Genomic DNA, 12,615 nt, shown 5'->3' with positions numbered 1-12,615 from the left:
CAGACACAGTTGGGTAAATGCTTGCAAAACGAGAAGCTGCAGATTTCAGAAGTGATGTCATCCAAGAATTTTATCTGGAAAATATTGCAATGATTTATAAGTGCACAAATACACAGATTTCATCTACAGATAGAATAGATTTCATCTGATCCATGTATTATATAAAAATACAGGTTTCTACTTGTTCAACTAAAGAAACAGCTTCATCACTATAAACCTATAAAGGTGGATTTTTTGTTTTTATTTTTAGGAAAAAAATCTCAGCTAGGCCCAACAAAATTAACCTCAATAAAAAAATTGGTAGCAGACAAGTAGTGGGTCATACTTTTAATGCTTCAGTATATAAATTTCTGTCCCCTGTGTGTTCTTCAAATGTTACATTTGGGAGCTTGGGAACATAAATATAACTTTGTTATTAGGTGCTACATGCACCTATACTTTGTATGTTTTCATTTCTGTGTGCTATAGTGAACTCTTGAGAGAACCAAAATGAAATCCGTTACATTTTGATGAAACGATTTTAAAGAAGGATGTAACTCATCTAGTGTTAGATAACTTGCAGAATAAAGCTGTCAAGGTTAATTGTGTGTCTGTGTGTGGGGGGGCGTATGCAAGTGCACATGTACCAATAATCGCAAAAGTTTGTTATTACTCTTTTAGTAGCAGATTCAGTGCTACTGTATGTTATAAGGCACTTCATTAAGGATTTATTGCTAAAATGTATTAAATTATGTTTTTAATATTTGAAAAGTATGTAAACTGGAATGTATTTTAAAACCTTCTGAAGAATTCAAAGAGAACAAGCTACACATTATTGCTTTCTTTACATTGGCTTTATGATCATATCTTTTGATGTAATATTAGCAGTATATGGAATATGGAGCTTACTTTAACCAAATACTCACTGTATCTGTTCAAAGGGATTAATCAGAAATTACTCTTCAGGAGGAAAGCAAACTTCCTACAGCAAATGGTAAGATTCAGGAACTTTCGATCATACAAAGACAAAACAATTTCCCTCTGCCATCCAAAACTGCACTTTTGAGCAATTACTAGAGTCTGGGGTTCTAGTAACTGGGTATAGTCCTGATTTATGGTTTGATTTAAATACAGTACTTGCCTTAAGCTGGGAATAACCTTTGACTTGCTAACTAGCAGCAAAATTATGTCATAAAGTGATATTTTTTCTATTCCATAAAAAAACTCTAATTTATTACAGTCAATTAATTGGAATTAATTAGTCTAATTATTCACAAAAAAAGACCCATAAACATCTGTCTGTTTTTTAGTTTTAGAATATGCAGGGCTAGTGTTCAGTAATGTGTAATTGAAGCCCAAACTCAGAGTTTTGTCTACAGAAGTGATACTACTGATAACACTTGCAAAGGAGTTCAGTATCCGTTATCTTCTGAAAATCAGGACTTTTGTTGTGATATTTGCATGGAACTGGAACTTTTCTGAAAATACCTTCAGTTATACCAGTTATACCTTCAGTTATATCAGATTTCATGGAGGAAAATAGGTGGTAGTTCCATACATATACATATACATAAACTTCACATACATAGAACATGCCTTCTGAGAATTAGATGACCTTTTGGGAGTATATTTGTATTCTGTGTTAACTAAAGCGTAATGATTGTTGAGTTTACAAAGTGGTCTAAACAAGATAGTATGCAGTAATTTGCCCAATATATTTTCCCAAATATAAAATTGAGAACATAACATAGTTATGTGCTGAATTTTTCATGATCTTGGAAGAGCATGACATCGAGCTCTGGGGCTTGGAAAAATATCCTCACTTCATTTCTGGGGGTATAAAGGTGAAAATTTTATGCATATTTCTCTTCTCTTTCACAATTAGATTTACAGTCAGCTTAGATCTATTTTGTCTGTGAGATTTATATTTTGACACGCCAGCTGCTGGATGAGGTTTTGGAGAAATTCCGGGATCTTTTATTAAGAGAAAAACTAAATAATGGAAATTTCTTGTTTAATATAATGTGCTTCATATATGTGTGTGGTTGTGTGTATTTTTGTGTGTGTGTGTGTATGTGAAATGAATGAAGCAGGCTAAAAATTGAGTGCTCCCAGAAGTCTTTCTTAAATATCAAAAAGAATTATGAGATAGAGCAAAAATTAATTTAGTGATGGTACCAATACAGGATAATTATTGAATTACACTTCCTGTGGGAGGCATTTCTTTTAATTATTATTTTTCTTGTTATGTGGTTTCACCTTATCTTTATTATACTGAGGGCTTTTTAAATCTCAGAGCTGAACATAAAATTATTTTATTAGCATTTCTATAGAACCCAGGGCCCTAACTGCGGGCCAGTACTCCAAATTACATTAGATATTATCATTTTGTCTGTGCTTGCATAATCTCTATTCCAGAAGCATATAAGCAGTCAGGAGTAAACTTGAAACTCAGAATCATAGAAATTAGAAAAAAAAAAAAAATATGATCACTGTAACTAGCACTAGCTGCCAGTGATTTAAAAGGGGCCTGTTTGTCAGCAAACTTTTTGAAGACAGAGAATCAGAATAATTAAGGTTGGAAGAGATCTCTGAATGTCATTTGATTCAACACCTCCACTCAAAGCAGAGCCTTGTCCAGCCATGTTTTAAATATCTCCAAGAATGGAGATTTCACAGACTCTCTAGGCAACTTGCTTCAAGCCTTGACTACTCGTTACATGGGAAAAAAGAATTCCTATGTTCTAATTGCAGTTTCCCTCATTGCAACTTGTGTCTCCTGCCCTCTCATCCTATCGCCGTGCATCTCTGAGAGGAGTCTGTTTCTGTCTTCGCTATGCTTTCCTATCAGGTAGTTGAAGATAGAGTTAAGATTCCCCCAGCCCAAAGCCATCTCTTCTCCAGGCTGCAACAGCTCTGCTCCTTCAGCCTCTCCCAAAGGGCAAGGGCTCCAGCCCCAGCCATCCTGGTGGCCTTCTGCTGAACTTGCTCCACTGTGTCCTCTGTACTGGGAGCCCCAAACTCGATACAGCACTCCACCTAAGCTCAAAATAAAGGGGAAGGATCATTCTCTTGACGTGCTCATTGCACTTTTACTTTTCTGCAGCTGGGGGTATGATTATCTGTCTTTGCTGTCAGAGCACATTGCTGGATCATGTTCAGTTTGTCCACCAGAACACCCAAGCCCATTTCTCCCAACCTATTTCCTAGCCAGCTGATTCCAACCTGTGCACTTGCACGTCCTGGGTGCAGAACGGCCTAGGGAAATAGTGGCCCTGCTCTCCAGGGTATTGCCTGTTCCCTGATTTGATATCATCCACAAACTTGAACAGGGTTCATTCTCCCATTAGAGTAAAAGATAGTACGCAGTATCAGTTCCACTGTCATGCCTTGAGGAATGCAACCAGTAATGTGCTGCCAATTGAACCTGGTCGCAACTGTGTGTGTGTTCATAACCATATTTCATTTCACATGGTCATTGCGATAGCGACATGCAGTTTAAGATCATGTGATATTACTAATTACAAAACCACATGGGATGATCTCTTGAGGTCTCTAGCCCAACCTGCTTCTCAATGCAGGTTCGATTAAAGCAGGTTGCTCGCAGTGTCATCCAGATGAGTTTGAATACCTCCGACGATGGAGATTCCACAGTCTTTCTGGGAAATTTGTTCCAGTGTTCAGCCATCACTTTTTCTTAGTGAAAAAGGTTTTCCTTATATCCGGTTAGACTTTACCACGTTCCAGCTTGTGCCTACTGACTCTATTCCTCTCAGTGGATGGCTCTGAGAAGAGTCTGGCTCTATCTTCTCTACACCCTCCCACTAGGAAGTTTTAGGCAGCATTAAGATCTCCTTTTGTCTTTTGTTCTTAACAAACCCAGTTCTTTCAGTCTCTTCCTGATAAATGGCTATGCCATTTTGCTATTTAATAATTAGATGAATTTTGGAGGGCAAAAAGGTGACGGGGGAGGGGGAAGTCCCTAAACCCAGAAAAACAGAGTAGAAAACATATGGGGAAAATAATACTTCTAATTAAAAAATAATCTGTTTCTTGATCACTGAGGGGGGAAAAGAGGTTAAGATGGTAAGTGGACATGCTGTAGAGAGCTTATCTTGGGCTTTTTTAAATGCAAATGCTTGATTTGTAATTTTTCTTGTAGATTTATTTACAGCAGCTCCACTGACCTGAGAAAATCTTTTTCTACCAGCAGAGAATCTGATCCAATTGTTTATAAGTTAAAGCTGTGATGAGTGTTTTATTGTGCAGAATTGCACAGTAAGTATGCAATAAGTTCATAAGTGAATCCTGGAGCAGATTTTATTTATTCTTCCATTTTTATTTTGTAAATTCAAGGAAAATATATAGAGAAGTCATGACAGTGAGCCATGAGAAGAACTTCTGCAGTTTGTGCCCTTTTCCCCTTTGAGTATCTGATTATGTTAACTGATCTATTTGCATTACACTGATATTTTAAAGAGCCTTTAGGCACAAATGGATACACACGCTATGAATTAACAGTATTCCTCATGGTGGTCAATGATGACTATTTGCCTGGATGGCTTTCATTCACTCTATCTTTAGAAGGAAATTGTCAGTATGATGAAGAAAGAGTAATCAAATTAAGTAAGAATGACAGCCAAGAGTAATGCTAATAAGAATAAAATTGTAAACTAATGTGGTTAATATTATGTGAAAGGATATAGTGAAAGCATGATTTGTTCCTAGAGTTGTCAGTAGGTGCTAACGACATATTTCTGTAAGTGATTTGACAAAATTGAGATAGATAGGTGTCCCTGTTTTGATCTTTCTATAACTAATTTCTGTTCTTTGAAAAAGAAGTGTGATTAAGGACATGAATGAGATAAATTGTAATAAATAAATTTGTAGCTACTTCAAAACTTGTAGTGAAATGCCATGACTCCTATCAAGCTTATGCATTCAACTTTGCTGTTTTTTGATTGAAATACTTATTTTAGGTGGCAAGGGAGGTCCGGGAATGTTCAAAGCAGTAGTCCAGGTGTCGATTTTCCTTTTAAAAAATTAACTTGATATAGAAATTGAATAATTTTGTTATACTTATCTGAACAGTAAATTGATTTTAAAAAAGGATTTTAATTTTTGAGAAGAAATAAAATATATTTTTACAAACATCACTATTCTTGTAGCCTTAAGGTCTATCTGAATAACTTGTGCTGTTGACTCAGTACATACCAGTAATACAATTCTGCTTAATTACTGGAGCTATACCATTGCCATATCTGCACCAGCTTCTCCTTTACCTCTTCCCACAAAGTTTAAATGGATATATACATGTATGCATATACATATATCCACCTGTGTGTGCGTGTCTATGGATATATGTACATATATACATATAGATGCATACATACATATATATGCACACACATATATATCAATTTACCCCTAATATTCGCGATATTTTTTAGTCTCTCTTTTGAATTTCAGCTTCAGCATAACTAGGGACAAAACGGTGCAAATATTAAAGTTCTGTCAAAGGATATTTGTAAGATCCTCCTATGGGAGCATAAATACCAGAAATCGTACATCATTCCTTCAGCACCTTTCCAAGTGGTACCTCTTGACTATTTTAGGTCACACCCCAGGTCAATTTATTGAGAAGTCTTTCTAATGCCTCACTGTAAATGGCACCTGTTGTGGGATAGCCTGTCATAAGTAAGTTGTTCATAATGTCTCATAAGTTGAGAGCACCTTTCTGCATGTAAAGGGCTTGCACAGAAATTTTATATACTATGAATCTGACTCATTATCGACTTTTCTGTGGGCCAGTCACTGGTGGTGGGGTCAATACTGGGGCGAATACTGTTGAAGATCCTCATTAATGACCTGGACAATGGGACCAAATGAACCCTCTGCAAGTTGGCACACAGCACAAAACTGGAAGGAGTGGTTGGTAGGCCAGATGGCTGTGCCGCCATTCAGAGGGTCCTTGACAGCCTGCAGAAATTGTCAGCCAGGAACTTGTGAAGTTCAGCAAAGGGAAACACCAAAATGCCAAGTCCTGTGCCTAGCGGGAAAAGAAGCCCATGCACCAGTACACAATTTGGGGCGAGGGAGAGGCCAACCAGCTGGAGAACAGCTTTGCAGACAAGGACCTGGGAGTCCTGGTGGACAGCCAGTGGACCGTGAGCCAACAATGCATCCCCGTGGCAAAGGCGGCCGACAGCGTTCTGGGCTGCATTAGGCAGAGCGTTACCAGCAGGTCGAGGGAGGCGATCCTTCCCCCTGCTCCGCACTGGTGAGGCCACACCTGGCGTGCTTGTTTTGCAGTCCTGCTGTGGTGTTGCCTTTTGTCACCGTTTGATAAAGAATATTAATGTTATTTTTTATTACATAAGTTATGATCACTTTTCTCCCCAAAATACTTCTCTCTCCCCCAAAAAATCAGTATTTAGCATATATGTAATTATTCTGAACGGTAAGTTAAAATATTTGGCGTGTTATCTAGTTAGTTACATTTCTAAGTTTGATGGTATGCAGTTGTCATATTTATGACAGTTGTACTGAAAGTTTTCTATGTTTATTACTAGCAGCAGATAGTGGTCACAATAACACGTTTTCTACTATCTCTGAAGATACATTTAATGCACATATACATGAGGAAGGCTAGTCTGATATAATCAGTTTCATGAATAAATCTTACAGCACAGTGCACCGAATTGAACTGTGTTAGGAAATGAAGCCCACACAGGTTCTTATGTCTGTCTTAACAGTGAAGATAAAGGTGAATCTGGTTTGGCTACCCTTTTTGTACATATTTTTGCTTTTAAAACATTAAGTCTAATCAGATTCTTTTCAGGACACTTCTTTTTCTTAGCCTAGGAGGACTTGAGAGCATGAAAAATGAAGTACAGCACACCCTGTGAGAACACTCTAATAGGTTAGGTCAGCATACAAAGGCCTTTACCTTCAGTGCTTCAGAGCAGCTTTATCTAACTGACTGTAGTGGACATCAAATTATTTCACGAACCAAGCATTTTGATAACAAAAGATACTATACCACTAGTGATTCTACCAGCTTCCTCCAGGAAGTTACTGCACTCACAATCCTATTGAAAATAGAGCTCAGTAACATGATAGAAAAATAGCTTTTTTTTACTGAAAACTGCACTGAAATCATACTTTGAGGGATATATGTGACCTCTGCATATGATAGCTTTGGTGAGCTAGAACTCTCATAAACTAAAGGGTCAATTGCATTGGTTACTCTTATGAACCTTTAAAGGATAATCCATCTTAGGTCCAGAAACAGAAAGAGTAAAGTCTGTGCAGATTGAATTGTTCAGCTACCTTAATATGCTTTGCTGAAATTTGCAGAAAAGCACATAAATAATGTAGTCCAATGCTTGATCTTGACAAGCAGTGAAATCCTGGGAACTATCACATACATTATTGAGCATGGCTGTCATTCTCAGATCACTCATCTTTTTCTGTTTTTTTAGGAGGTTGTGGCAAAATGTGTGCCAGCCTCAGGATGCTGAGTCCCATTATTTCTGGAGACTCTTGAAAGATGTAGTGGTAAGAAAAGTAAAAGTCATATTGTAGGAGAGCTTCTTTACAGGAATAGAAGAGTGATTTGCTGCAGTATGATTTCAACAGTTGTTAGGCAGTGCCAGTTGTCAAATATACAGCAGACATAGATTTGCTGTGATATCTTTTAGTTGAGAATGCAGTTTATAAGAACCCATAGTATTTTTGAACATGTTTCTTGAGATAGCACATGCTGTCATAAAAATAAATGTTGCATTTGGGATTGTAAAAATGCTTCTGCATAAAACAGATCTTATGATGAAACAACTTCATGCTTTATAAATGCTTTATAAAAATATTTTGATTTGGAAAAGGACCAAAATGAAAGATTTTTATTTCAGACACAGGTATTCTTTTGTGTCCAAACCATGTAACATACCTGGGCTTGTCGGGCTTGTTCTGCAAAAATTGCCTGGATTAGCAGTAGTGTTTTGTATCATTAGCCTATCACGACTAGAGCAACAAAAGGGAAAATTTGTAAAGACAGAGCTAACCTCTAGTTAGCTATAGTCTTATAATACCTCTAGTGCTACAAAATGCAACTATCATATGTAACAAAACATTGCTGCCAAGTTTTCAAAGTATAAGTAATCTATATTTTATTACAATTAATCCAGTGTCTTAAAATCACTTCTTTTAGTGGAAATTGTTTTACACGTTCTTGTGTATGTGAATTAAACATTGACTTTCTTTTCAAATATGAGTAGATGAGTGCCATCTAAATAAATCTTATATTCTATGAGATTAACGCATGTGAAATTGAACTACACTGTTTACGTAGAAGCTGAGGCTTCATCCTGGAAACAATGCATTTATTCTCCTTTATCTTGGCTGTTGAAACAGCACAAAAGAAATCAGGTGTCATGTTGTTTGTTTCTAGTTTGCTATTTATTCACTGAAAAACTTTAAGTAGCTCCTGTAACTCACAGAAATCTTAGTTCTCCAATCTGTAACATAGGTAGAATATTCATCTATCTCATTAGACTGTTATATGGTCTACATTTCTAGAAGATTTTGAGATTTTTCTGGAAGAGAGAGTGATGTAAATAAAAGTGGTCTGTCTTTTAATTTGTTAACTTTGTGTTTTTAATAAGCTTTTACTCTTGAACCTGTTTGATATTTGCCGATATGCTTTGCATTCGAACTTAACTGTAATTCTGATCATTTAAATGCCAGTGTAACTAGCTGTTTTGGTAATGAACTGAGGGTGTTCATTTAATAATTGAACTTACATAGTAAAATTGGACTTAATTAGCATTGATATATTGATATATTGCTTTACAACAGTCTGAGGATGTGCATCTATTGCATAATTAATCTTCCAAACATGTAGGTGAGTGGAGTTAGTGTAGCTCTGTTTATTTTGCAGATGGGTGAAGTCAGGAAAGAGAAGGACAAGAGTAAAACAATTTGCCCATGAAAACACAGGGTGTCAGAAACAATACCTGAATTATATGTGAACTTTTCAGGTTTTTCATTTCTTTGATGAACATATTTATCTTGTGTACTGTGATACATCATTTGTTCATGACCTATGTCAACTTCCTACACGTATTTGTTCTGCTCTAAAGGAAATTAAACAATTTAAATTTGTACTACTTCAGTGAAAGAAAAGACGTATCGTTAAGAAATTTCAAATTAGATGAAGAATAACAACAATTCCATTCTCCTACACACACTTGCACACACGCATGCACACACAAACAGTCACACAGAGTTTTGATATTTATAGGTGGAGGAGTTTCTTTGAACTGATAACTAGTTTCAATAATCCATTCCAAATAAGTACTTACAAATGCTAGTGATTTTCTGCAGGAAAAAGCCCAATGTCACTGCTTAATTATTGTTTCTTTGATATTTTCTATCTCTTCCTAGAACCATATTAACAAAGATTGATTTAATTTCTCATCTTCTAATACCTGGAATAATTTGAAATTAAGCAGAAAGTCAAATGTGTGGTTTTTAAGTATTTTAAACTTTAATTTACTGTCCGAAAGTAATTAATTAGTGAATTCTTTTAATTTGTTATTCTGTCAACTAAAATGAAAACTAAACATAAAGTCCCTTTGAGTGGAAGTCAGTAGATCTGTCTAGCTCCATAATGATGTAAGACTATTCTTGGATTATTTGCAAAAAGGTAAATAGAAATGTCTTCATTGCAAGGTGTGGGAGAAAGCGCAAGGTATTTAAGCTATTCTGTTGTTTGAGAATATATCTGTAAAGAACTTTATTGAAGGTATGTTAAATCAAGAACTGAGTTTAAAATTAACTTCGAAAGTGATAATGCCTGTTATAAACTTAATCTTTTGTAAAAGTACCTTCCATAGTAGAGTTTGACCTTATTTGTATATGGAATGCTGTTTCAGATAATAATATTAAAAAGACTTCACAATTATTTGATGGCACTTGTTTCACAAATGTGTATTCCTTCTTTCTGCAAATTTCACCTATAACTTTTTTCCTTCTTTCTTTCAACAGTATTACCTAGTCATACTTGTGGAAACCCAGGAGAAATTCCTAAAGGAGTACTTCATGGAACAAGATTTAACATTGGAGATAAAATCCGATATAGCTGTATCTCTGGTTATATCCTAGAAGGTCATGCCATGTTGACATGTATTGTGAGTCCTGGAAATGGTGCATCATGGGATTTTCCAGTTCCTTTTTGCAGAGGTAAAAATAAAAACTTCCTTAAAATATTAGTATAATATTAAAACAATGGATGAAATTATTCTGTGGGGTTTTTTAATCCAATATACTTTCTAAAAATTTACACCATTTAATACTGTAATTACAACTGAGAAGCAATGACTGTCCAGAGGTTCCAGACTTTATCTGCTGGTTTTTTTTTTCCTTTTCATTTACATGGAGCATAGCTATAGCAGTTGTATGGCAGGTTCTAGCAAATGCTTTTGCAAGCTTCTTCTGTTGGAAACATTCCGGGAGGAGAGTAGTGTGAATTCTTCAGCCATATAATCATAGAAAAATTTTAAGCTGGCAAGGACCTCTAACTGTCATCTAGTCCACTCCCCTCCTCAAAGCAGAGACAACTTCAAAGTTAGATCAGGTTGCTCTGGTTTTTGCCCAGCTGAAATTTTTAAATCTCAGAGGATGGTGATTCCAATGTCATTCTGGAGACTTGTTCCAGTGCTTAACCACTTTTATGACAAAGAATTATTTTCTTAAATCCAAACTGAAGTTTCCTTTTCCAGATTTTGTCCGTTTCCTCTTGTCATTTTTTTTTTGTGAACCTCTGAGAAGATTCTGGCTCCATCTTCTCTGTAACTGAACACTGCAATTAGATTTCCTCATAACCTCCTCTCATCCAGGCTGAAAACTACAGTCTCCTCACTCTATATTATTATACAAAATATTCTTCACCTTGACCATTTTATTGACCTTGTTCTAGTTTTTCAACATGTCTTTTGTAGTAGAGGACCCCAGGATGGACACAGTATTCCAGATGTGGCTCCTTGAGTGTAAAATGGAGGGACTATTCCTTCACCTGCTTGCTATGTTCTTGCTAGTGCAACCCAGCATGAGGTTAGACTTCATTGCTGCAAAAGTGCAACACTAATTCATATTTAACTTGTCTTCCACCAGGGCCTCAGGTTCTTTTCTCAGACCTGCCCACTGTTCAGTGTTTATGCACGAGATTATTCTGTTCCCAGTTCAGAACTTTGCATTTCACTTTGTTGAACTTCATGATATTCCTATGTGCTTATTCTTCCGGATTGTCAAATTCTATTTGAATGGCAGTCCTGCCCTTCAGGGTGCCATATGCAAACCTTTTAAAGGTGTGTTCAGTCCTATAGTCCAGATTTCTGATAAAGATGATACATAGTTTCCGCTCCAGTTTGAATCCCTGGGAAATGCCACGAGTAAATGACAACTAGTTTGACTTTGAATCATTGGCCCTGGCCCTTTGAACCTGAAGGTCCAGCCACTTTTTCTCTCACGTTTTAATTAGTCCATCCAGTCCATATCTCCTCAATTTGGCTGCAAGGATATAATGACAAACTGTGTAGAGAATGTTGTTAAAATTATGCTAAATCCAAATAGTCAGTCCTTTCATCAAAGATGACAACCATGTTGGCCAAAAATGACATGCCCTTGGCAAATGCATGCTGGCTATTCCCAGTTATCTTCTTGTCCTTTATGCACTCTTGGGAAGGACTTTCATAAGGACTTTCTCCATAATTTTCTGGAGGTCTGAGGTGAACCTGATAGATCTATGGTTGTCAAAATCCTTCTTACCTTTTTTGAAAATGAGAAATGAAATTTTATCTTTTTTCCAGTGGTTGGAAATCACCCTTGATTGTCACAAGCATTCAAAGATGATAAAGAGTAGCCTCACGCTGAGGCACACCAACAATAGTTAGATGCATGCCACTGTGTGCCATGAGCTTGTACACATCCAGTTTATGTGTGAAGTATCCAGGTAGATCCTCCCCTGCTGTGGGTGCTACATTTCTACACAAAACTTTACCACAACACACTGAGAACTGGAAAGTCTGACAACAAATTTGCTAATGAAGACGGAGCCAAAGAGGACATTGAGTGCCCTAGCCTTTTTCATTACCTTCCTCACAAGGTCACCTACCACACTGAGCAGAAGGCCACCATTTTCTTCATTTCCTTTTTTGTTGTTATCGCACCTGTAAAAACCATTCTTGTTGCCAAGTCCTGTGCCTAGGGGGGAAAGAAGCCCACGCACCAGTACACAGTCTGCGGGGGGAAGGGACCAACCAGCTGGAGAACAGCTTTGCAGACAAGGACCTGGGGGTCCTGATGTGTTACAAATAAATATGGAGTTGAGCTTACGAAAGAGTATTGGGAAGTCAGTTGAAGTAATCAGACTCAGGCCACCTGAGAATGTGCATTCACAGAGTCACAGGGTGTTTGGGATTGGAAGTGACCTCTGGAGATCATGTAGTCCAAACTGCCTGCTCAAGCAGGGTCAGCTAGACCTAAAGCAGGTTGTCCAGGATTATATCCTGCTGGGTTTTGAATATCTCCAGGGACAGAGGGAGATTCAACAGCCTCCCTGGGCAACCTGATCCA

At 37.0% G+C, this 12,615-nt stretch overlaps 1 protein-coding gene across 2 annotated transcripts in view; it reads left to right on the top strand.

The window, feature by feature from the left end:
- CSMD1 (CUB and Sushi multiple domains 1) overlaps positions 1 to 12,615 on the top strand; it is a 1,260,625-nt gene that overhangs the window by 566,406 nt on the left and 681,604 nt on the right. For both annotated transcript variants that reach the window (XM_068937332.1, XM_068937331.1), the window contains exon 4: positions 10,030 to 10,224. In XM_068937332.1, the coding sequence (XP_068793433.1) occupies positions 10,030 to 10,224 (195 nt within the window). The remainder of the gene's footprint in view (positions 1 to 10,029; positions 10,225 to 12,615) is intronic.

This window comes from Struthio camelus, chromosome 3, assembly GCF_040807025.1.
Source record: "Struthio camelus isolate bStrCam1 chromosome 3, bStrCam1.hap1, whole genome shotgun sequence".
NCBI classification, from domain to species: domain Eukaryota; kingdom Metazoa; phylum Chordata; class Aves; order Struthioniformes; family Struthionidae; genus Struthio; species Struthio camelus.
Note: the sequence above shows the minus strand (reverse complement) of the source record. Positions and strands in the feature narration are given on the sequence as shown.